This window comes from Hypoxylon fragiforme, assembly GCF_022984875.1.
Source record: "Hypoxylon fragiforme strain CBS 206.31 chromosome Unknown GGS25scaffold_6, whole genome shotgun sequence".
NCBI lineage: Eukaryota > Fungi > Ascomycota > Sordariomycetes > Xylariales > Hypoxylaceae > Hypoxylon > Hypoxylon fragiforme.
Genome location: NW_026054761.1, coordinates 883,049 through 905,511, shown reverse-complemented (window position 1 = coordinate 905,511; position 22,463 = coordinate 883,049). Strand labels below are relative to the sequence as shown.

Sequence of the window (22,463 nt, the reverse complement as noted above, 5' to 3'; positions counted from 1 at the left end):
TTTATGGATCGAGACTCAGTATCAGGGACTTATGGTCTGCTATGTACCTACCTACTAATGTCATCACCAGGCAGATAGATATATAGGCACTTAAGGTATGCTACTCGTGTATGCTTGAAAGGTTAGGTATGTTTATTCTCATTCATGTTATGTTATGTTATGTTGTGGTTCTTGATGTTGTAGTCCTAGGGGTCAGCCAAGCACTATCTAATAATGTATACATATACGCCGAGTTCTACATGTCTCATATATACCCCCTAACCCCAAGGCCGCTCTGCATTCGTATGTTCGTAACCGTTCGACTTTTTCTCCAAATTGCCTTTGCTTATACCCCCCCCTCTCTCTTTACTCCCGCTCGTAGATTCGGTAATGTGTGTAGATACAATAGGGAAGAGATTAGTTGTACACTTAATACATTGGCGTATATGCTGGATATATGATTTTTCTAAATTCTCACGCGCTGAACTCTCGATATGGGTATAATTTGCCGTTACTGGAAGAAAAAATCGCAGTTAATCTCATGGCTGGTGAAGCAGGCCCTGAGGGTTGGAAAAAAAAGATTCGAAATGTTTTCGACTCGGCTCAACCGTTTTCCAAAGAGGAAGGAAAAGGGAGGGAGGAGGTGGAAAGAAGACGCGTTGGTAACGCCGATCATGTCCAACAGGATAGGGACCAGCATCAGGATGGTCTTTATGTACGTAATAACTGTGAGCCCGGAACTCTCGGGGTTCTCTCAGTGAGGAGAATGCAAGCTACTTTGGAGTAGCATCGGTGACCCAAATCCTTTTAATCTCCCTGTATATTGGTGATGAGAAAGCCGATCCAAGGCATCGGTAGGGTTAGACATAGGTGCTGGCCCGTTCTGCACAGCGGTGAACATCTGGCTTAATAATTCGATGTGGCTGACGAAGCCACTAGTGTCGCTGCTCTGTTCCGAATAAGTGTCCTCAGTACCCCAGCTCGCGCCCCAGACCTCTGGCGGTATGCTGGTGCCCTCGAATAGCGCGATTCGTATAGGCCATTGTAAGCGTGGCCACCATTCCTCGTCGTTTGGGCTGAATAGAGACACGAGACCCATCACCTCGCGACGCGACACGCCCTTTAACCACCAAACACCGTCAAGAAACTTGAGTAGGGCGAAATAGCTGGCAAGTATAGCAAGAGCGCGTGGGCGACGGGCCTCGAGCAACTCTACAAAGCGGCGCGAGACGGTTGCGAGAAATACTAGTGGGGCGCCCGTATCAGGTATTTTGTGTGCCCAATCTAAAACAGCAACGGCGTGCTGGTATGCCTGGCGCGTAAGAATCTGCGTTGGTGGATCTTCATTAGAACTAGCGATCTCCTCTTCTACGCCTGCTAGCAAATGGCCGAAAAAAGTCGCGTTCTGCCCCGAAAGATCAAGGTTTAAGGCAGGTTGAGACTCGATTATCGGGATCACAATCCCACTATTCCGCAACCATTGCCAGCTAGAGGCCACCACAGCTTTGACTCCTTGAAAAGAGTGGAATAATGATAGCGGAAGGTTATAAGAATCAATTTGATCCTTAGAGTCGTTGCCGTCGTTTCGGGTGAAAATACGAGACGCGGTAGACTGAAAAGCAATAAGGGCGGCGGTGAGAAACAGTGTTTCGGCATTCGATTCAGTAATACCCTTGCTTAAACTGGCGCTGTATTCTGATAAGGTAGATGCCATGTACGCGTGGCTGGCGCGTACAAGTTCCTGGTCTGACGGAGTATGTGACCGTAAATGAAGGGCAGAGACGGCAAGCAGAGCATCAGCCAAGAAGCCGGAATTGTTAAAGGCGAGGTTTGGCACGGTATCTCGCCATATCCGTTCGCTTACTGGAGAGGAAATGGCAAGAGTTTCGCAAGTAATGGTGGTATAGTGATGAAGCAACCTTAACTCCATCATGCGACTAGATTTGGCAACAGTATTCGGTAAGGGAAGTGGTTCCGGATTTCGGTAAAAAGGAAGAGGAGTGCTAGACTCTGCTGAAGGCGTAGGTGGGAGTGTAATCGTCGATGGACTATCGCAGTTGCTGGTAGAAGATGTCATGGGACGAGGAGACTCGATTGGGCTGAGTGAACTGGCGAAAGTAGAAGTAGGATGCTCAAAGTCGCACGGAACGCCATGTTTGGTGCAGTTACCACATCGAGGGTGAACTTCATCGCACTAAATTTGAATATATGCGCCATCAGTTGCGCTGGCCCCCATTTTTTTGTGGGAGAGAGTAGGCAATGTTCGATTTTGATCTTGACAAGCCCATGTCACATACCTTGATCTTTCTCACTTTACATCTTCGGCAACCAGCACGAGACTTCTTGTGAGATCTTCGTGGAGGCATCGTAATAATTTTACCTAGATACCTAGGCACGCAATTTCATAATCGCTGGTTAGAGCTAATATTCCTATTATAACTCCTATATGGACATATAAAGGAAGCCATCGAAAACGGGATGTGGCCAAATATAGTTGACGAATGAGACACTAGAACATGTGAATTGAAGTTCAAAGCTGGAAGGGCTGAAGAGTTAAAACGGAGAGATTGAATTTACCTATTCATATTCAAAGGAGTGGGGGTGGGAAGGGGGGGCGATGCCAAGTGGCCAAGGACAGCCCTGTATTTAATGGGTAGATACTGAATACCTAGGGTATGTAGGTGCTAATACTACTATGTAGCTAATACAGTTCAATGTTTGTTTTATGTATTATATGTATTATGTACGCCATTGTATGTATGGATACATACATGTATGTATGGATATTACTATGTTACTGCAGTATGTAGGTGATAGTTAGACGTTTCACAGGCATAGTGTTTGCTAAACTACTTTTGCATCAAAGACGCGGCAGATCCGGGGTGACTGAATTGACTTTGAACTTTGAATCATCCTATCAAACTTGCTGAAACCTAGGTTAGTCATCCACAGTTTCCACTTTACCTAAGCCACACTTGCTGAGCTAAGACGTTCGGACTGTTAATGATACCGAGTCCCCGAAAGATTTGTTCATTTCTTTGGTTCATTTATGTAATCTTTGATAAAGTTATGAACGGAATCTAAGGATCTTCATCGACTTTCTCGAGACTGGGCCAAGTGGCATAAATTCTATTTTCGTAATCCTGATTATTATCCGCGTATCTGACCTTAGCACCTTAGAAGGCTTAGATAGGTTACATGCATACCACATAGACATGTAGTACTACATTAACTACATAGTACCTACCTTAGGTGATGCATCAACCATGTAAATTTATCAACATCAAATAAAATATGCCCGATCCCTACTTACCGATAGAAAGTTCCTATTATTGAACATTGTATTATACGGAATATGCCATGCTTACTTATCGAACCAAATATCTGATTTATCTAGTAGCTTTTATGTAAACTTCAGGGGTTAACTTGGGTTAACTTGGGTTAACTTGACCTACTTGGGAGAGGCCTCCCTAACTTCATCTCTCAACTTGTTAACCTCCAGCCAAACCCCCCCGGATTTTAATAACGTTAATAAAATGGCAATCCACGTCCGAAGACTGGGATGGCTGGCCATCTTCGTCGTTGTATGCTTCACACTCTTTTGGGGTCGGTCAATATACGCAACCACGAGTCTATCCAATCAACTGTGTTCCGTCTTGGGATCCTGTCGGGCTAGCACTGCAAACCTCTTCTCGGTCGAACATACCCCGATTACACTTGAAGGATACGGAGACTTCACCGGGAGAACGGTAAATACTACATTTTCCGGCGTTCCGCTTCCTAACCCCGTCGATGCTTGGCTTGGTATCGAATATGCAAAGCAGCCAGTGGGCGAAGGTCGATTCAAGCCTGCTAGTTGGCCTCCAGCCTTTGATGGCGTGAAGCAAGCTACGGCGTACGGTAAATCATGTGTCCAGGACTCCAGATACGTTGGCATAGAATTTCAAGGAGAAGATTGCCTCAATTTCAACGTTTACCGGACCCAGGGTGTTCCGCTGGACAAGAAGTTGCCAGTCTTCGTTTACATCCATGGTGGGAGTTTCAACTTCGGTAGCAGTAAGAGCTTAGATGGCGCTGCATTTGTCTCATCGTCCAAAGCTCCCATAGTTGTGATCAGCTTCCACTACCGGCTCAACTCGCTTGGCTCCCTTCCATCTCTTCTTTTCAGTCTGGAAGGCCTCCTCAATCTCGGGATACGGGATCAGTACTTCTTCCTAAGGCATTTCGTGCAAAAGCATGTTGGTTCCTTTGGAGGGGACCCATCAAACATTACTCTGGGTGGCCGTTCGGCCGGTGCGCATTCTGTGGGCATTCACTATTTCCACAACTACGGCCAGAATGCTGGGAAGCCTTATTTTGCCCGGACCATCCTTCAATCTGGATCTGTTACTGCGCGGGCATTTCCCGGCGCTGGCTATCCACTCTATGTCCGACAGTTTGAGGAATACATGAGATTCCTTCACTGCCCTCTGAATGATAATGTAGCAGCCATGGCTTGTCTCCGTTCGGCCAAACTTGACGATATCAGAAAGATCAGCTCCAAACTACTTGCCGACTCCAATTATAATAATACTTGGCCATTTCAACCCGTCCAGGGGGGTCCGTTGCTAGAAAAGTTTGGCTCTCAGTCTGGTTATGACCGAACTTTTTTTCTTATACCGACGCTTACAACTACTGTTACGGATGAGGGAAGATTCGCCATGCCAGGTAATTTGGAGACGAACGAGGACTTTTTAAAATATATGCATGCCGGGTCTCCATCTCTGAATGCTAGAGACCTTGAGTTACTCGCAAGCTTGTATCCAGATCCAGTGACAGATGCTACGTCCCCCTTTAAGGATTCTCCCAGAGGAGCCCAATACACTCGTCTATCTGCTGCGTGGAGCGATTATGCATACATTTGCCCTGGCCAAGAAACTGCATACAGAGTTGCTGCCGCCGGGATACCAGTTTGGAAAGCTCGGTTTAACACCAACAATAGCTTCCCAGCCTGGCGTGGCATTCCACACGCTGCTGATGGAAAATATACATGGCCAGAACCTAAGGCACAACACCCGGAAATTGGACATATACTCCACGGCTATCTGGCCAGCTTCATCGCAACCGGCGACCCAAATGCGCTTAGGTACCCGGGCTCCCCCGAGTGGCCTAACTATGAGCCTCAAGGATATGGCCTCGATTCTGAAGCCGCGCTCCAACTGGTTATACAACCCGATGATACCAAAGTCGAATTGGACGATATTCGCCGAGAAGCGTGCCTCTTTTGGAGGGACCCTGAGAGAACCAAACGACTAAACAAATAACCTACACCCTTAATAATATATTAAAAATATATTCTATTCTTCCTAACCTAGATTTATTCAACTTGCTGTGTTCGGTTACAACAGTTTTGCTCCGACACGGAATTATGAAAGAGGTGGAGAAGCCCGACCCTGAAGCTTGAGGGGATGTTGCCATAGACGACGAGTATGGCGTGATTGAGAACACGGAAATCAATATGACTGAAATCACCTTCAATGAAATCAAAGTTCAAACACCAAAGACATTACTAGACATCATATCCTGTCTTGTGAACTTAATCCAATGGCAACTTCATTTACCAAAATTCCCATTATAGACCTGTCGCAGGCAGACGATAATTCAACCAGGCCTGAAGTACTCAAGAGTCTCCGTGATGCTCTCATAGAGGTCGGGTTTCTTTACGTATCAAACCATGGGGTCTCGACGACAGTTGTCGACAATTTAGTCAATGCTCTACCCACACTTTTTAAGCTTGAGGATGCGGTTAAAAGCACTGTCGCTTTAGAGAACTCGCCTCATTTTCTTGGTTATAGTGGGGTTGGGAGTGAGAATACGGGTGGGAAAGTAGACAGGAGAGAGCAATTTGAATTTGCCACGGAGCTGGGGGCGACCTGGCGACCTGGCGTTCCACTGTATGAACGCCTACGAGGTCCTAATCAGGTCGGTCTACAATTAAGGGGCCAGGCTTGAACATTAGACTAATTGTTCCTAGTGGCCAAGAAAGCATCCAGAACTTCGAGCTGTGATTGAAGATTATATAAAAGAGCTCACGAGTCTGGGTGAGCGATTCCTGGATCTGGTCGCCGAGGCCCTTTCGCTTTCAGTTGGGACCTTTCAACCGTTTTTATCAGATCAGCATCGCTTAAAGCTAGTCCACTATCCTGCGTCACCAGTTGGTGACTCTACCGTTTCTCAGCAAGGCGTTGGCCCACACAAAGATTCCTCCGGCTGGTGGACATTTTTGCTACAAGCATCACCTCCTGAGGTGAAAGGGCTTCAAGTTCTCAACAAAGCTGGGGATTGGGTGAATGTTCCCGTAGTGCCTGGGACTTTCGTGGTTAATATAGGCCAAGCTTTTGAGGTGGTGACAAATGGCGTATGTAAGGCGACAACTCATCGAGTCCTCTCAGGCCCGCACGAGCGATACAGCGTACCATTCTTCCAAGGCGTTCGTCGGGATCTTACCAAAGCCGAAGCCGTTGAGACCTTGAAAGCCCATTTCGACGGTCTTAACATCAGCACAGAATCCGAGGAGGGGCATGCGATTGACTCCGCCTTTTTGAAGGGAAAGTATAATACTTGGGGAGAATCGCAATTACGGACAAAGGTACGTAGTCATCGTGAGAATGGTAAGAAGTTTTATTCCGAGGTCTACGATCAGTATATCAACGACGACGCATAAATCACCCAGTGGTCACAGGACCGCATTCAGACAACATTTGTCCATCTTCATCTCAACTAGCATGGGTGCAAATTATTGGTGCTGAGTCTGTCACTCTCTAATCATAATACTTGGCCGCCTTACCGCCGATTATCTCTTGCTCGGTCACATCATGTCTCGGCTTGTCTTTAGCAACTCCCTTTGCGACACGAGCCTTCACCCACTCGCCCGCGGTGATACCGACAGTGGTGTCATCCTTGACTTTGTCGTATCCCAGGCGCTGCAACACACTACTCACTATTGGCCGTAACTCGAGGCTATCCTCTGGCCTAACGAAATACAACACTCCCAAGCGGTCAATATCTGCCTGATCAGGGGGCGGCGCGACGACCCGGTGAATGCTACTTTTCAAAAACCCATTGGTAAGGAACTCCAGAGAGTCTGCGAGGTTCACCGTGATGCTCTGCGGGTACGGCTTGATCCATTTCCACTGGCCCTCGGGCGTCCGGACCTGAAGCGCGGCCACCGGTTGCCGGAACAGCAGCGTGAGGCTGCCGAAGTCCGTGTGCCCCTTCACCCACACGTTCTCCAGCACGCGGTTCTGCTCCGCGGTCCGGTGGTGGTACTTCATGTACCGCAGGTGGCAGTCGCTCTTCTCGTCGTACCGGTGCCGCTGCAGGAAAAAGTCCTCCGGCAGCTCGAGCACGAGCGCGAACAGCACCAGCAGCTTGTGGACGATGTCGTCATGGATGTGCCGCGCGAAGGCCTCGATTTCGGTGCGGTTGCTGTTGATGACGTCGGGGTGTGGTTGATCAAAGGCGGGGATGAACTTCGGGATGTTGTAGATCTCGGTGTTGTCGTATACGCCTGGCCGAACTTCCTAGACGAAGGGGTTTCGTCTTAGTAGTGGAAGGTGTATTTTTGTGTACCTGCCTAAGTACCTACCCAAGCTAGACACCTACATGCCTAAGAGGCATGCTGTACAGTACCACTGTAGAAGAGAGAAGAAAGAAGGTAGCTTACCCGTAACCCAAGCGGCTTGTACCCATTATACCCCCCATGTTCAAGGTCGGCCCGGTACTTCAGCTTCTCCTCGGTCGGGAGCTGGAACACCTCCTTCCCGATTGCGAACTGCCGGTCCACTTGCTCCTGCGCCAGCCCGAAGTTGACGATGTAGAAGAAGCCGATCTTCTGGATCGCCTCGAATAGCTGTGTTGCGAGTTTTTGTTTTCCGCCGGGGACGGAGAATTGCGAGAGGTCGAGGGTTATGAGGTCTGCCCAGTCGACTGTATGTGGTGGCGGTTAGTGGGGAGTGTGTGTGTATATGTAGGTAGTGAATAGCGAGCAAGGGTTCTTACGTTCATGCTTCGTTTCCGGGATCTGGTGATAGGTTGGTATGTTTATCTTCCCCTGAGAAACAGTGTTGGAGGCGACTGCTGCTGCCATTTTTTTGGAGGAGGTTCCAAGATGCAATTGTGTGTACGATGGGGTTAGCTAGTTGTTGGTGATAATACTAGACATCGCAAGGGAACAAGCTTCGCGATCGCGACCGACCCGGAGGCACGGTTCGGTTTTAAGCATACCTTAGGTACCTACCCACCATACAGTAGCTGAGCAGGAATTCCAGACGTAGTATTCATATGCATATAATCGACGATTGCGTGATGATGGGAGTCGATTCGATTTCTCCAAGTCCAAATCGGATCACGTTGCAAAAGAGAAGAGGGGCCACGCCGGTTCCAAGTTCCCGGATACTACATGCGTAGGTAGGTAGAAAGCTGGGTGCGGAAAGTCGTGATCATCCTTGCGGATGACGAATCCCGGAACGACGCGCTCTGATCGGTCGAGAGCCGCGACCCCCCATATACCAAATCTCCAATCTTTGTACACCCTACCACGCACAGTATCGGAACAATCTGGGATCGTTTTGTATGCCTAAGCTATAACACGGGTATACTGACAGCAATGGGGATAGTGTGGGCAGGATATGCTTCCTAGTATACCCGCCTACTATCTAGTTAGACCCTTTGATAATACTGCGGTTGCTTGTATCAGCCAGGCCCAGTGTTCAGCCTTGGCGAGACGATGCGCAGAGATTCGTGATTCTAGTGGGCGATGAGTCTATGGCGAATCGGAGCATTCTTTTTCAAGCATGTTCGCTGCTTTAGGTGTTTGAATAATCTCAGCTTAAAGGATGTGGTGTATCCGTCGCGCTGTCATGCTACATTGATATCGGCCGAGCTGATATTCGTACCTACCTAGTAATCGAGATCGTGGATATTTCTTTTCTCACGTACCTATTAAGTAGGGAGTCACGAATCATGCCGACGGCCAAGACGCCCGTGATATCGTCGTCTTCCGAGCCCACAGAGGCCGCGAGTCTCGGCAGCAGCAGCAAAAACGACAATGATGGATTCCATCGCGCCAGAAGAGGCGAGGTAGCGGGTGATGAGACAGCTATCGATGGGTACGACGCGGAGCGCATGCGGGCGCGCACGGCGCTGACGGCCGACGAAGAGAAGAAGCTCATCCGGAGGATCGACTGGCACCTGATGCCGCTTTGTTCTATTATTTTTATGTTTAAGAACTTGGATGCGGATAATGTGAGTCCCTTTTTACCATTCAGAGCGTGAAGTCAATAACTCTATGAATGAATGAACTGGTCTAACGATGAGAACAAAAAGGTCTCGAACGCGAGGATCATGAACAGAGGAACTCCTCAGAATATCATGACGCAGCTGGGCTTGACTTCGGATGAATACGCCTTAGTTGCTGTACTGTATTATGTGAGTTCTACGTTGATTACCTGCCTAGCCTAGGTAGATTGGGGGTGAAAAATGCGAAGATGACTGATGGTGGCTCGCAGATACCGTATATCATTGGAGAGGCACCTTCGAATCTGTTGCTCAAAAAGTTCTCGCCTTCGCATTGGCAATCGAGGATTGTAAGTGGCCCCTATATATGTTAGGTCTCTAGGTAATACGATATGGTACCTACCCAAGGCTCATATCTCCCGCAACCCCATCAAGAAGACAGGTACCTAGTACTAATAGCAGGTCACTGTAGATGCTTACATGGGGCATTATGCTGGCGTGCCATGTCGCGGTCAAGAATAAGGAGGGCTTGTTTGCGACAAGGTTTCTTTTGGGGCTGGGTATGATCTTCCCAACTTATCTAGCTAGGTACCTACTTCATCACTGAAGGTTTTGCTAACTTTGCTGGCAGCGGAGGCGGGGATGTTTCCAGGGATAATATTGCAGATGACATACTGGTACAGACCGGACGAGATGTCTCTTCGCCTTCTCTATTTCTGTATGTGATCTATGTCTGAAATGGAACGGTTTTGTGCCAGAGATGAGACTGACAAGATGTGCTATAGATATTTGCGGGAATCTGAGTGGTATCTTCGGTGGTATCCTCGCATTTGCCTTCGATCGCATATCAGGGGCAGGGGGTTTATCTGGGTGGCAATGGTGAGACTTTATAGCCCCCTTCCCCCTTTTCAACTTCGCATAGAATACTCATATATTATACGACATAGGCTATTCTTGGTGGAAGCTATAGCTACCATCATCGTTGGAGTTGCCGTCTGGTTTCTCTTACCAGATTGTAAGTTAAATCACTAACCGGATAGTAACCACCGTCGTCTTCCAAGCTAATGAAAATCAAACAGTCCCCGAGACGGCATCTTGGCTCACAGACAAAGAAAAAGCATTCATCCAAGCCCGTTTACCTGCGAACGCGCCCAGAGCCGCAGAGAACGACTTCAAGTTTAGCGAGATCGTGGAATCCCTGAAGGACAAGAGGCTGTGGCTCTTTACTTTCATATGGGCTTTCTTCACGGTCGGGACGTCAGGGGTACGCTTCTATCAGCCGACGGTCATCGCGGACCTTGGTTTTACGTGAGTTGCCTACCTACCTTATTTAACCAATTCAATCCCGCCCAACCCAACAGTAGAAGAGAAGTGCAACTCTATTTCTGACACCTCTCTAGCACCATCGCGCAAGCTCAACTCCTAAACCTTCCCATCACCATCCTCGGGCTCCTCGTAATCGGCGTCTCGGGCTTCTTCGCCGACAACGGACGACTACCACGCCCCGTGTACCCTCTCACCTTCCTGACCATCATCCTGGCGTGCTACGGGGTGCTGGTGGCGTACCCGGGCACGGGCGCCGTGTACGCGGCGACGATGATCGGCAACGCCGTGACGAGCGCGTGGTTCCCCATGATGTGGCCGTGGCGCGTGCAGACGACGAGCCGCGCCACGGGGTCCGCCTTCTCCATCGGCTTCGTCAACAGCTACGGCCAGATCGGCGGCGCCATCGGCCCCCAGATCTTCCGGAGCGCCTACGCGCCCCGCTACCGGGTCTCGTTCGCCGCCGCTATGGCCCTCGTCGCCTGCTGCATCGCGACGACGCTGCTCACGTGGTACGTCACCCGCCAGACGGAGCGGGACACGCGCAGGCTGAAGCTCGCGAGGCTGGCGGCTGCGAAGCGCGATGTTGCGATTTTGGATGATGTGGTGGATAACGATTTGAAAAAGAGAGGCAACGCTACTACTACTACTGCTGCTGCTGCTGTTGGTGGTGTATGATGCTGCTTTACGATGGTGATACTATGAAAAAGGGGGTGTGTAGTAAATATCTGGTAGACACATGTACCTAGGGTGCAATAGAGTGGGATATTCAGCTTGGAAAGAAGATCCCCCCACAGAATCGGATCTTGTTAAGTAAGAAGCTTGCGACTAATCCGTCCGACCACTGAGTTACCTACTCCACATTCTTGAGGGTGTCACCTAGTCCTATGTAGGTACTAGAGTTAGTAGGTAGGTAGGTACCTGCATATTTAGTATCCTATGAAGCTCCTTCGGTGTGGCCACGAGCACCCGGTTTAAACCTTCTTGGGGAGCTGGAAAACGGGAACGGCTTGCATAACTTGGTCGGTACCTATACCTAAGTGGCAATGGTTTATGAAGGAAATATAAGTGCCTACTTTCCTGGATATGTATAGGTAATCATACTGTCATGCTAGTTAAACACAAGTGAGGTTTAATCAGAAAATCGTGATATCAGAATTGCAACCTATGATAACAGCCGAAATTCAAACCCATCTATCATTGGCCGATTGGGCAGCAGAGGACCCCTAAAATCAAAAACGTACCTATGTAGTATCTGTATACACTACCTAGTATCAGGACTATCTATCTCTCCTGAGCCGCATCACTGCGTACCTATCCGCGATCCGCGTATTTGTATGTCGGTAGAAGAAGATAGCTGACGATCCATTCCGAGATAATACTAGTTTATGAAATTCCATTCCGGATTCCGACGTTCTTATATATATCGTAATCCACACACCCATACTCAGCCGCTCCGTGGGTATTGTGATTCCCGGGGGACACGACCCGTTGCTTTCTGAACAAACTGCAGACCGTACCATGCAAGATCCACGATACGCACGTCGTCGTCTTCCATGTTGGCACATATCATACCAGACATACCTAACCAATGCCTACCTAGGCATAACCATACCTAGGTACCTAGTATAAACAAGCCCAGACCGCATTCTCTCGCCACTTCAATCACAATAAACCCACCCACATTAACTCCTCCTTATCTCCTGTGACAATCTCCAGAGAAAATAAAAAGGGTACATGGCATCAGCTATCACTCGAAGGGGTCCTCCCCCCCCATCTCTCTCTCGCAATCAAGCCAATCGCATGCGGGATGGTGGTTCTTATTACATGAAAAAAGCGGCCGTCCTGTCGTATACCATTCCGGGTCGAAACCTTACATGTACCTACCCCCCCTCACCACCCCTACACCATCGCTCGCCCGCCAACGAATCCCTATCCAACACAAGTTTGTCGTCGGTGGGTGCAGCCGGTGACGAAACGGACGTCCCCTGTGCGTTGCAATTGCAAAACCTTACGTGTAGGCCTCGCGTTGGGCGACACACGGTTCTAAGGGCGGCGAGGAGGTGAGGATGATGGTGCTCCGCGATACACATAACCCGACATCGGTTTTCTTTTTTGTGCTTTTCGATATCTTTCTTTCTCCACGTTCCCACCGCATCCCATCCGGGGAAGAGTTTGTGGGCGAGGATGTGTGTGTATTCCTCTGTGAATGTGTGCGTACCTTGTATGTGGCATGTGTTGGTGTGTGTGTGTGTGTGTGAAAAAAGGTTAACGGGGATGGTGGAAGGTGGGAGAGACGGGGAAGGAGAGAAAAAGAGTATAAAAGGCAACACCCCCTTGGACTAAACTAACCTAGATCGATATAAAGTCCAAACCGTTGTGTCTTAGGCAAAACTCTTTTTTGTCTCCTCCCAATTCTTTTGCTTTTTGTCTTTCCCTTCTCTTCTACTAGGCCTTCGAGGTACCAGGTACCAGGGGACCGGGTGTTATATAGGAGACAGAGAGAAAAGGAGAGAGTGTGTGTGTCGTGCGTGTGTGAGTGAGTGAGCGAGTGTGTGAGGCGGGAGAGACACCAAGGCCGGGCAATACCATACCATGTGGGACACCCTCCGCGAGTCCAGCATCGGACAAATCGCGCGTCTCGTCTTCCGCCGCCCGGACCTCTTCCCCTACCCCGAGGAGCTCGAGTCCTTCCAGCTTCCGGCAAGTCTTAGCGCCACCGCCGCCGGCACTGGTAGCAGCAGCAGCTCTGGCGCCGTCCTGCTCAACCGCAAGCTCCTGGCCAACAAGTCGAACAACCAGGACGGTTTGACCCCTTGCGCCGAACAGTCCTTCTTCCCTTCTTCTACGGGCACTACTACCCCTTACGAGGAGGAGAAGGACCTCGAGGCGGCGACCGTGACGGCGCATGAGGGTGGCTGGAAATCCTCCTCCACAGAGACGCCTCCGGCTCGCAGTGGCGCACCGTCTACCCCCACAGTAGCGGCGGCTGCATCAACGCCTGTGTGCGACGACGACGACGGTGGTGGAGGCGATGGCACAAGGAAGCTCGGAGAGGAAGGGGACAGCGACAGGGAGGGAGAGGCGGGCGGCAGGATAGTAGTAGACTGGTACGACGGAGCGGACCCGTCGAACCCGAAGAACTGGACGTTCGCAAAGAAGATCGGGATCACGACGCTGATGGGCTTGTACACGTTCGCGGTGTACGTGGGGTCGTCGCTGTACGCGCCGAGCCAGGCGATGGTGATGGCCGCGTTCGGCGCCAGCTACGAGGCCGCCGCCCTCGGCATCGCCCTCTACGTCGTCGGCTACGGCCTCGGCCCCCTCCTCTGGTCCCCCCTATCCGAGATCCCCTCCATCGGCCGCACCAACATCTACATCGTCACCTTCTTCGTCTTCGTCTGGCTCGCCCTCGGCGCCTCCGTCGTCGACTCCTTCGCCGGCCTGCTCGTCCTCCGTTTTCTCTTAGGCTTCTTCGGGTCCCCCTGTCTCGCCACCGCCGGCGCCACCCTCGACGACATGTTCGCCCCCTGGAAGCTCCCCTACGTACTGACGGTGTGGTCGTCGTCGGCGACCCTGGGCCCGGCCCTCGGCCCCATCGTCTCCGGCTTCGCCGTCTCCAAGATGGGCTGGCGCTGGGGCGGCTGGGAGCTCTTCTGGCTCTCGGCGCCCGTCTGGGTGCTCATGTTCCTCGGCCTGCCCGAGACGAACCCCGACGCGATCCTCCACCGCAAGGCGGCGCGGCTGCGCGCGCGCACGGGACGCGCCGATTTACTGTGCGAGGCCGACCTCAAGCGCGCGCACATGACGCCCCGCCAGATCGCCGTCGACGCCCTCATCAAGCCCTGGCAGATCAACGCCCTCGACCCCGCCGTCCTCTACACCACCGTCTACGCCGCCGTCCTCTACGGCGCCTACTACTCCTTCTTCGAAGCCTTTCCCTTCGTCTTCGTCGACATGCACGGTTTCAACCTCGGCGAGTCCGGGTTGCCGTTTCTCGCGTTCGTCCCTGGGCAGATGATCGCCGTGCCGGGATACATCATCTGGTTCCGCCTCAAGGCCGAGCCGGTCATGCGCAAGGAACTGCCGCCGCTGTACGGGTTCCCCGAGAGCAGGCTGTTGCCGGCGGTGATAACTACGTTCCTGGGACCGATTGGGTTGTTCACTTTCGGTAAGTCGGGTTTTCTTTTTTTTCATTCTTTTTTTTTTTCAGAACGGTGTGCCTGTGTATGTTGAAGAGTGAAGCCCACAAACACTAATAAATAAACGCAGCCTGGACCTCGCGCCCGGACATCCACTGGATCGTGCCCATCATCGGCCTCATGGTCCTCTACGTCTGCATCATCGTCGCCTTCCAGTGCATGAACTTCTACATCGCCCGCTGCTACCCCAAGTACTCGGCCTCCCTCTTCGCCGCCAACACCTTCGCCCGCAGCTCCTTCGCCGCCGCCTCCATCCTCTTCTCCAAGCCCATGTATGAGCGCATAGGCGTCAGCGGCGGCGTCAGCCTGTTGGGTGGTCTCACCGTCCTCTGTGCTGTCGGCATGACGTTCCTCTGGCGCTACGGCGATAGGCTGAGGATGAGGAGTCGCTTCGCGCAGTCGTCTTGATTCAGCTTACCTAGCTACCTAGGTTAAGGCTTTGGGTTTCTTTTTTCTTTTTTTTTTCTTTTTCTTGGCTTAACAAAGCGTAAAGCGCAACGCCCAACGCCCAACTTACTATGTAAATATTTAAATATTGGGATATCAGGTTACTGGTCGTTTCAAGACTCAGAGACTAGCAGAGACTGGACCAGGCTGTACTTATAGTAGTTAGGTATGCAGTAAGTAGGTAGGTAGGCTACAAAAGGCACTGGGACTCAAACAAATTGAAGGCCACCATCGATCGATCATGTATTATGTAAACCGTTTGGTGGCGGACGGGTATAATACAGCACTATGATATGTACAAGCCGACGTACATTAAGTAGTCTCGACTCTTTTGCCATTTTTTTCAAGGGACATCCTTTCTTTTACAACCTTTACACACAAACATCTCGAGACACTATATACATATTGTCTTCTTGAATGGGGAGTTGTGAAATCGTTGGCCGAAAAAAGGCCACTCTAATAATCTATCTTCGTCCCTGAAGTAAAAGGCACTTTTGCTTTTTATCAAATCCACCCTATCAAAGTTTATGGCCGAGGCTCTCAGACCTTTCTTTCAATATGTACAGTGGCTTGCCACAGTATGATGATCCTGACCGATTCTGATCTTTAGGTGGGAAAATTCAACAAATTCCTCTGTCAAAGGTGAAAAATCTCCTTCCAACGCCATTAGAAATTTGTGGTACAGAAAGAGATGAATGCTACCAATTCCCCTTGGGTATATGAATCGTGAATGCGAGATCCAGTACTTGCCCGAAATGTCGAAGGTGCGTAAAGTCAGAAGCAGTGACTCCAAACTCCGGATGAGGTATCTTGACTGATTTTTATAATCCACGAAAACGAATTCATTTAAAATTCCGCAAGTATTATGACGCCGTGTATGCAAAGTAGCCTCCTGGGAACATCTCTTCAACCTATGCTAGCTTTCTGAAGCCTTCCACCCCAAGAGCTGGCACCTCAACCTCACCCAACCCCATCACACCCTCCTCTCGTCTTCGATCAATGAAGCTGTTGCATTCCGCCACCACGAGGCTCCATTCAGCCAAGGCTCGGCCGGCATATTTTACACCTGAAGCCACGACGCCTTTTGGCTCGACCGGCAAGTTGATTGACTCTTGTGCAGGTGAAACTGGGCTCCGATGGGTAGCCTCCTCCGTGCCGCCTCGAACATTAGGACTTACTGGGGTCCTAAGCCGTGCATCGTCGTTGTTACGATCCGTAGTGCTGGTTTGGCCGAAGCTAGGTCGGCGGTCAAATGTAGAGGAAAGGACTTCGGACGGATTCGCGTTCCTCGCGGAATTTATCAGACCAGGGCTGGAACTTCCAGATACGGCTCGAGTTGGGGCCGGTCGACTCGCTGCAGGCGTCAACAGGCCATCTACCTGACCCTTCGCGGCAACCCAGGACTGGGCAGGGCCTGGTAACCGTGGTCGGGTGAGGATACGGTTTGGTGGTGGCATGGTCCCAGGGGTGTTCCACGATAGGGTGAATTTGAAGACGTATTGCAGAGCTTCATAAGTAGGAGACGAGCTGGTACTATCGGAATCGGAGGAAGATGGAGTGGGCTTGGTCTTAGACGAAGAAGATGGACGGGTACGTGCTGCTGTCGTCTCACCTCTGACGGTTTCTAAATCACTAGCCGAGGAAGAACTGCTGGTAAATGAGAAGAACTTGCCCAAAAAGCTCACTTTTTTCTTCGGGGGAGCTGGTTCAATTTCGACAGTATCCATAGATTCGAAGTCCGTCGGTGGGTTTGCTGCCGCATGAGATTGTATCGAGTTCGGAGAAGTAGAGTCAAAACTCATCATAAGTCCAGGTTGCACAGTTGCAAGTTCGGTACGGATTATCATAAATCGCTTTCCAGGAGTTGGAAACGAAGGTGCAGTTGATGGTGGGATTTTGCCCTGTTGCTCAAACATCTGCTTCAACCATAGATAATGGGACCATGTTAGTTTTAGACGCGAGTAAACGGCCGTGAATATCTTGCTATAATAAGCTTGTCAGTAGAATAATCAATAACAGATCTTGGAATACTTACGCGTCCGAGTCATTCGCATTGCCGACATCTCGACATATTCTCCAACACAACAATCGCATATAGTATGCTCGAACCATCGGACACCAATTGTTGAAGAGCTTATTGAACACATCCTCTTGCAGTAGCCACTCTAAACAGACTGTCTCTTTGCGGGATTGGTCATTCGCAATGGTTTCCCAGATCGAAAAGATGAGAGCCAAGACACGAATCTCTGACATTGTGTTGTTCGACTCTAGTATCTTCTTACAAACGTCAAACCAGAACGGCCAGTCGACATAAGCTGCCTGAGGCTTTTGAATGTCAACAAAGTTGTCATAAACAACCAGAGACTCCTCCAAGAAGTCACAGATTGTGAAACATGCGTTATGGTCAAATTGCGAGGTTCGTTTCGCTGACGATCTCATGATAGCCATGAAGGCTTCGGCAAAGGTATGTCTTGCATCGACAAATCGCATTGATGCAGTGCATAGCATATCCTTCAACAGAACAATGAGACGATTCTCGTTCATTCCTTTCATGATATTGTGATTCGGGGGAGCTGGCAAAGCCGTAGCTGACGCATCGGCACCGTGCAAGGTATCTGCCAGAGGCGGCCCTAATAATGCCTCTACTGCAGCCTGGCGATGTATGGTCGAATCCAGGATCGAGAGTACTTGAGCGTTTACAAGGACAAAGCCTGGGGCGCGAGCTTTCTCGACAAGGGGCAATCCGGGCGGCAAGAATTCTTCTACTAATGCATAATAATACTTGCAGAAGATGAAGAACAAGTCTGCGTCTCGTCCTGTCCATCTAGATATCCACGCCCCCCGCCAGGCGATTCTAGATGCAGTAAGTGGTAGCGCCGCAACTCGCTTGAGTGAGTGAGACAAGACCTTGCTGGAGGACCAACCTAATTTGTCCAGGAAGGGAGGAAATAGTGCAACGATTTCGTCACTTTCACCTTTGCCAAGACGTGGTAGGCCAAATTCATCTGCGACTCGACGTATACAATCTGAATTCAAAGACCAAAGCCGCACAAGGACATCTGCGATTCCAGGCGCGAAAAAGAAGGCGTAGGCGCAGGCTTTGCCGGCAAAGTTGACCAGACTCAACGGAGCATGTCGAAGGGATAATCTATCCACCACTACAGCCATCTGTGCGACTAAATTCGCGATAAACATGGTTTTCACGTTGTGCCGTGCAGACTCGGCAAGATAATCAGAATCCGTCGAATTCAGTGAAATAGAAGACCTATTGCAACTGTCATGCGAGTGTTTGATACTCTCTGCTGGATTTCGGTCTGCGAGGGGGGTGAAGCTGGCATTGCACTGCCGCCATTCGGGTCGCATCATGATTGAAGTCATAGCTTCAAGTAAAAGGGGCCTGTCAACTCCCGCAACTGGCTGCTGGCCCTTGCCTTCGAGTAGCTCGAGAAGGCCAATCCACCACTTGTTTAAGATTAGGGCTCTTCGTTCGAGGTCTTCGTGATGCAACATTTTATTGGATGAATGGTTGCCATAGGATTTCAAGAATGGCACCAGTGCGCTCCGAACAATGTTCATCTTTTGGCTTGTGGGCTTGGCTAGAAACTTGTGACAATCGGTGTCTAGGGCCCGAAATGCTGACCAAAGGGCATCTCGCATTTGTGGTAGCTTTGTTTGTAAGACTATATCCTCAGGAAATGTGCTGCTGCTCGTCTCAGAGCCGCGTGACTGGCGGGTTTCCGTAGATGGAGGCGCGAGGCTAGCTATGGAGGAAGCAGGGCTATCGTGGTCCTGCGTGACCTTGCCCTTTGCTAATATGCCCGGCTGCTTCTGCTTGATCTTGTTAAAATAGCTGCCAAATCTGCCACGGGACTCGGTCGACTTATTGCTGTCGCTATCAGCTGGGGATACCGGTCGCTTTCGTGAGCTCTTCTTAAGCTTCATGATTGAACTATTACTAGTAGATCGTTCACGTGTCGGTCGGCTTTCTGACGGTGTTGTGAGCTCGTCCTTTTTTCCAGGTGAAGGTGATCGGGATCCAGGCAACCACGACCGTTTGGCTAAAGATGCGATCGAGTCGGAAACATGTCTATATGTGTCTTGCGGCGAGCTTGGACTCAAGAACTTGGAGTTGCTAGGAGTCTCATCGTTGCCAGATTCTTTCTGATCTGTGATCTCTCCGGAGTCTTCTACGTTATTCGGTGACTGTTTAGATGAAGGCGTCCATATCTGCGGTCGATTTGCCGTCGCTCTTCGCTTTCCCGGCTTGTCTGTCGTAGGCTCAGGGCCGGCCATATTGGTTTCGTCGGGTATGATCGTGGGCTTCTCATCTGGGATATCCGTCAAAAGCGTGTTGGAGAAAGAGAAGGTGGCGTCGAAGTCTGAACCAAAATCGAAAGATGGTACATCGAAAGTAGACAAGCCTGGGGGGCTGGTAGCGCTTTGAGACAGGGTATTCGAAGGTGCGGCCTGGGCCAGTTGTTGAGACTCAGTATGAGATTGGGCTTGAATAGTGTCTGGGCCAGACAAGCGATCCGGGGTGGAAGGTGAAGAGGAACGACTGGGAGGGCGTAATGGTTGTGCGGATTCGACGGTTGGTAAAACCGTTACAGTCAGGGTTGGGCCACTCATTTCATGGCAAGTGTCGTTGCAGCCCAGTGGACCAGCAGTCCAGCTGAGGCTAGACGTAGTGGCAGTGGGCAGATCTGCTGATAGATCTGCCTGTTTGTCGCCCTGGCGATCAAAAAAGGGGGTTCAACGTACTTGAAGGAGGTATGGGCTTATGGGGAGGGGGGGAGAGGGAAGGGGGGGGGGTTCTTTCAAGGTTCAATACAACGATGTCACCAAAGGTCATTAACTTATTTGATGCAATATAGAATAAATCCCCGCTTAGGAGAGATATCTGAATGAACTTGAGAGGGTATGAAACTGAAAAGAAGGGTGTAGACAAGAAATCAGTAACGAGTGTCCTCTTTTTTCCTTTCTTTTCGTTTTGTCTTTTTTTCTCCTCTTCTCTCCTCTTCCCTAAGAATCACTATGAAGATAGGGCTAGAGATAGAGAGAGAGTAAGGGAAAAGAAGAGTATCAAATGAATGTGCGCAACTGATCAATGAAAGGCGCAAAAAAATAAATAAAAAAATAAAAAAGGTTACCAAGTGACGGATGGACTATGGACTAAGCTAAGTAAATTGGTGTTTCAAAAAAGCTGAACACACGCCTCAGGTCTTAGTGGTCCAAGGTCCCAAACTGTAGGTACCTATTAGCGGAGCTAGCGCTTAAAGAAGGGACGGTTGCCGCTGGGTGTTAGCGGTGATATCAGTGTTTTGCCCTGGTGCCAGTGACTGGTTGTGACAGATTGGGGGGGTACTATGTACCTAGCGTTAGAAGCCTTGAGGCGGATGGATTACGCTAGTAGCTGGTACGTAGTTATGTACATAACTAACTTAGTACCTAGTTAGTACTATGTAGTAATAAGGCGGCGGCTCAGCCGAGGCGTAACTATGTAAAAGACCCACTTTTAGATCAATCAATGCATGGTGGATACTATGTACTACTACTAGTCTAGTATGTAACTAAGGGATGAGCTGTAGTTCCGTATCCACCTTGTACTGTAGGCAGCTACATACACAGTAACTCAGGTGATTGTAGTGGGAATAATATCATTGATGTACTTCATGATAACATCAATCCCCCGCTCACGGCGCTCAGGGTCCTATGCGCATCCATCAACATTCAACTTGAAATGGACATCATGTATGCATGTGCAGGCAGTCATTAATGTACATGCAACTTGACATTATTTAAAGTCATAAACACAACACAACGCCACGAACTTACATCATTGATGCATTTTATTGTACATTTATGTGTACAACCACACGCATCTCGTAGAGCGCATACGAGGATAGTAGGTACCGGTCATAATACATAACTATGTAAACATCAACATTCAATAACTACATATCTAGGTATACACATGATAATGTAGTATTGGATAACATTGAACCTTGAAATCACCTTGAACTGAAATAATACAAAATTTCATACCTTGCAGATTGGTAATTATGATACAGACAAACGTCTTACTCAACTTCCCAATACACGTATGTATTTCATAGAGATCGGCAAGTCTACTGACCCTACGAACCAGGATCGACAAATACATGTATAGATTCAGCACAAAACGTACAAAACGAATGTAGCCCCAGAGCACAGCAAACATCCTATAATTTTGTGAATTGGTTGAATCAGCATTCGACGCCCGACAAAAAACCAACTCAATGCAAGCCGTCTGCAGAGTTGCGGGGTGAGACGATGGTTGGAAAAAAAACCGTTGTACACACAAATACTAAGATTCGAAAAGGGGCCTTGCAAAATTCTTGTATGAGCCCGAGACCCGCAGGAGGTTGAGATGAGCTACAATACCTGCTACCTACCCAGCTACCTAACGTACGCAGTATGCATCTACCTTGACCTACATGCCTACTAGGTATGTACTGTACATGCATAATAAGTGCTCACATCAATCGTACGTGGTCGGCCAACCTGCTTCGATTCGACACGATAACTCATACATATAGAGGCTGCAGACCACATGCGCAATGTGCAAATACAATTCGTCCACCAGCTGCACCGAAAACCCAAGTTGCTGTAGCCAGAAAGTCTAAAGGAGACCGAAAAAACCCAACGGTCCCCCCTCAGCCAACCTCCCCTTATTCATCTCTTTTATTAATGTCCAGCAGCCCAGCTTTTAAAGTTGACGAACTGGCCAGCTGAACTTCCCGTCTACCCGATTCGAGCTAGTATGGCATGGTTACTGGCCAAATCAAGCGCCATCTCTCCGGAAGCCTCAATAGTTGGGTTGCTCTAATAATCAGCCCCGACCGCTTCCCAGACATGGGACAAGGTAGGTATGTATGTAAAATGTACCTACCCATGAACATTTTGACCATTCGCACTTTGAATGTTATTTTTCCAATAGAAAAAGGTCAAAGCTTCCATCTGTATTCCGTGTATTAGCTATTACGTAGGTGTGCAAGACAGAAACTCGCTAGGCATTTCACCACGGTTTTACAAGTGTCAGTGGTGTCAGTGCAGTTTTCAGATTCGCGTCCTGCTTTCATGCGCGTTATCAATTTTATTTTATCGCAGCAAAACGTTTTGCAGTTTTACATCACTGCTACCCTACCCTAGGCACACACCAGGGTACCCTGGGCAGGTGGTTTTATCGATTAGAAT

At 49.5% G+C, this 22,463-nt stretch overlaps 7 protein-coding genes across 7 annotated transcripts; 4 read left to right on the top strand and 3 right to left on the bottom strand.

Annotated features, from left to right (window-relative positions):
* Window positions 1-111: 111 nt before the first annotated feature.
* GGS25DRAFT_494216 (uncharacterized protein) lies at window positions 112-2,825 on the bottom strand. The gene is made up of 3 exons (XM_049261331.1): window positions 2,557-2,825; window positions 2,277-2,488; window positions 112-2,173 (listed from the first exon to the last, which is right to left on the bottom strand). The coding sequence occupies exons 2-3, from the start codon at window positions 2,343-2,345 to the stop codon at window positions 734-736; spliced, it is 1,509 nt and encodes a 502-aa protein (XP_049115461.1). The 5' UTR covers window positions 2,346-2,488; window positions 2,557-2,825; the 3' UTR covers window positions 112-733.
* A 408-nt stretch (window positions 2,826-3,233) lies between these two features.
* On the top strand, window positions 3,234-6,030 carry GGS25DRAFT_317174 (alpha/beta-hydrolase). Its single transcript, XM_049257781.1, has one exon. The coding sequence runs from the start codon at window positions 3,516-3,518 to the stop codon at window positions 5,280-5,282; it is 1,767 nt and encodes a 588-aa protein (XP_049115460.1). The 5' UTR covers window positions 3,234-3,515; the 3' UTR covers window positions 5,283-6,030.
* Window positions 5,563-6,682, top strand: GGS25DRAFT_522575 (Clavaminate synthase-like protein; the record flags this gene model as incomplete). The annotated part of the gene is made up of 2 exons (XM_049264267.1): window positions 5,563-5,940; window positions 5,993-6,682. 2 exons carry the CDS (start codon window positions 5,563-5,565, stop codon window positions 6,680-6,682), a joined length of 1,068 nt encoding a protein of 355 aa, XP_049115459.1.
* GGS25DRAFT_532295 (Clavaminate synthase-like protein) lies at window positions 6,031-8,107 on the bottom strand (the record flags this gene model as incomplete). Its single annotated transcript, XM_049265575.1, has 3 exons — window positions 6,031-7,541; window positions 7,685-7,947; window positions 8,020-8,107. The coding sequence occupies 3 exons, from the start codon at window positions 8,105-8,107 to the stop codon at window positions 6,780-6,782; spliced, it is 1,113 nt and encodes a 370-aa protein (XP_049115458.1). The 3' UTR covers window positions 6,031-6,779.
* Window positions 8,108-8,956: 849 nt separating this feature from the next.
* Window positions 8,957-11,256, top strand: GGS25DRAFT_532293 (putative pantothenate transporter; the record flags this gene model as incomplete). The annotated part of the gene is made up of 9 exons (XM_049265574.1): window positions 8,957-9,264; window positions 9,346-9,447; window positions 9,528-9,605; window positions 9,728-9,815; window positions 9,887-9,973; window positions 10,041-10,134; window positions 10,203-10,270; window positions 10,335-10,563; window positions 10,656-11,256. Exons 1-9 carry the CDS (start codon window positions 8,983-8,985, stop codon window positions 11,254-11,256), a joined length of 1,629 nt encoding a protein of 542 aa, XP_049115457.1. The 5' UTR covers window positions 8,957-8,982.
* A 1,917-nt stretch (window positions 11,257-13,173) lies between these two features.
* Window positions 13,174-15,414, top strand: GGS25DRAFT_532290 (MFS general substrate transporter; the record flags this gene model as incomplete). Its single annotated transcript, XM_049265573.1, has 2 exons — window positions 13,174-14,749; window positions 14,851-15,414. The coding sequence occupies 2 exons, from the start codon at window positions 13,174-13,176 to the stop codon at window positions 15,186-15,188; spliced, it is 1,914 nt and encodes a 637-aa protein (XP_049115456.1). The 3' UTR covers window positions 15,189-15,414.
* Window positions 15,415-15,424: 10 nt separating this feature from the next.
* On the bottom strand, window positions 15,425-20,452 carry GGS25DRAFT_494211 (DUF1765-domain-containing protein). Its single transcript, XM_049261330.1, has 2 exons — window positions 17,263-20,452; window positions 15,425-17,210 (listed from the first exon to the last, which is right to left on the bottom strand). The coding sequence occupies exons 1-2, from the start codon at window positions 19,854-19,856 to the stop codon at window positions 16,139-16,141; spliced, it is 3,666 nt and encodes a 1,221-aa protein (XP_049115455.1). The 5' UTR covers window positions 19,857-20,452; the 3' UTR covers window positions 15,425-16,138.
* Window positions 20,453-22,463: the final 2,011 nt, after the last annotated feature.

Excerpts from the sequence above, each read along its gene's own strand:
- GGS25DRAFT_494216 (XM_049261331.1), bottom strand. The coding sequence starts at position 2,345 with ATGCCTCCACGAAGATCTCACAAGAAGTCTCGTGCTGGTTGCCGAAGA. Across the intron at positions 2,174-2,276 it reads GTAAAGTGAGAAAGATCAAG|TGCGATGAAGTTCACCCTCG; the intron begins GTATGTGACATG and ends ATTCAAATTTAG.
- GGS25DRAFT_494211 (XM_049261330.1), bottom strand. The coding sequence starts at position 19,856 with ATGAGTGGCCCAACCCTGACTGTAACGGTTTTACCAACCGTCGAATCC. Across the intron at positions 17,211-17,262 it reads AATGCGAATGACTCGGACGC|CAAGATATTCACGGCCGTTT; the intron begins GTAAGTATTCCA and ends AGCTTATTATAG.
- GGS25DRAFT_317174 (XM_049257781.1), top strand. The coding sequence starts at position 3,516 with ATGGCAATCCACGTCCGAAGACTGGGATGGCTGGCCATCTTCGTCGTT.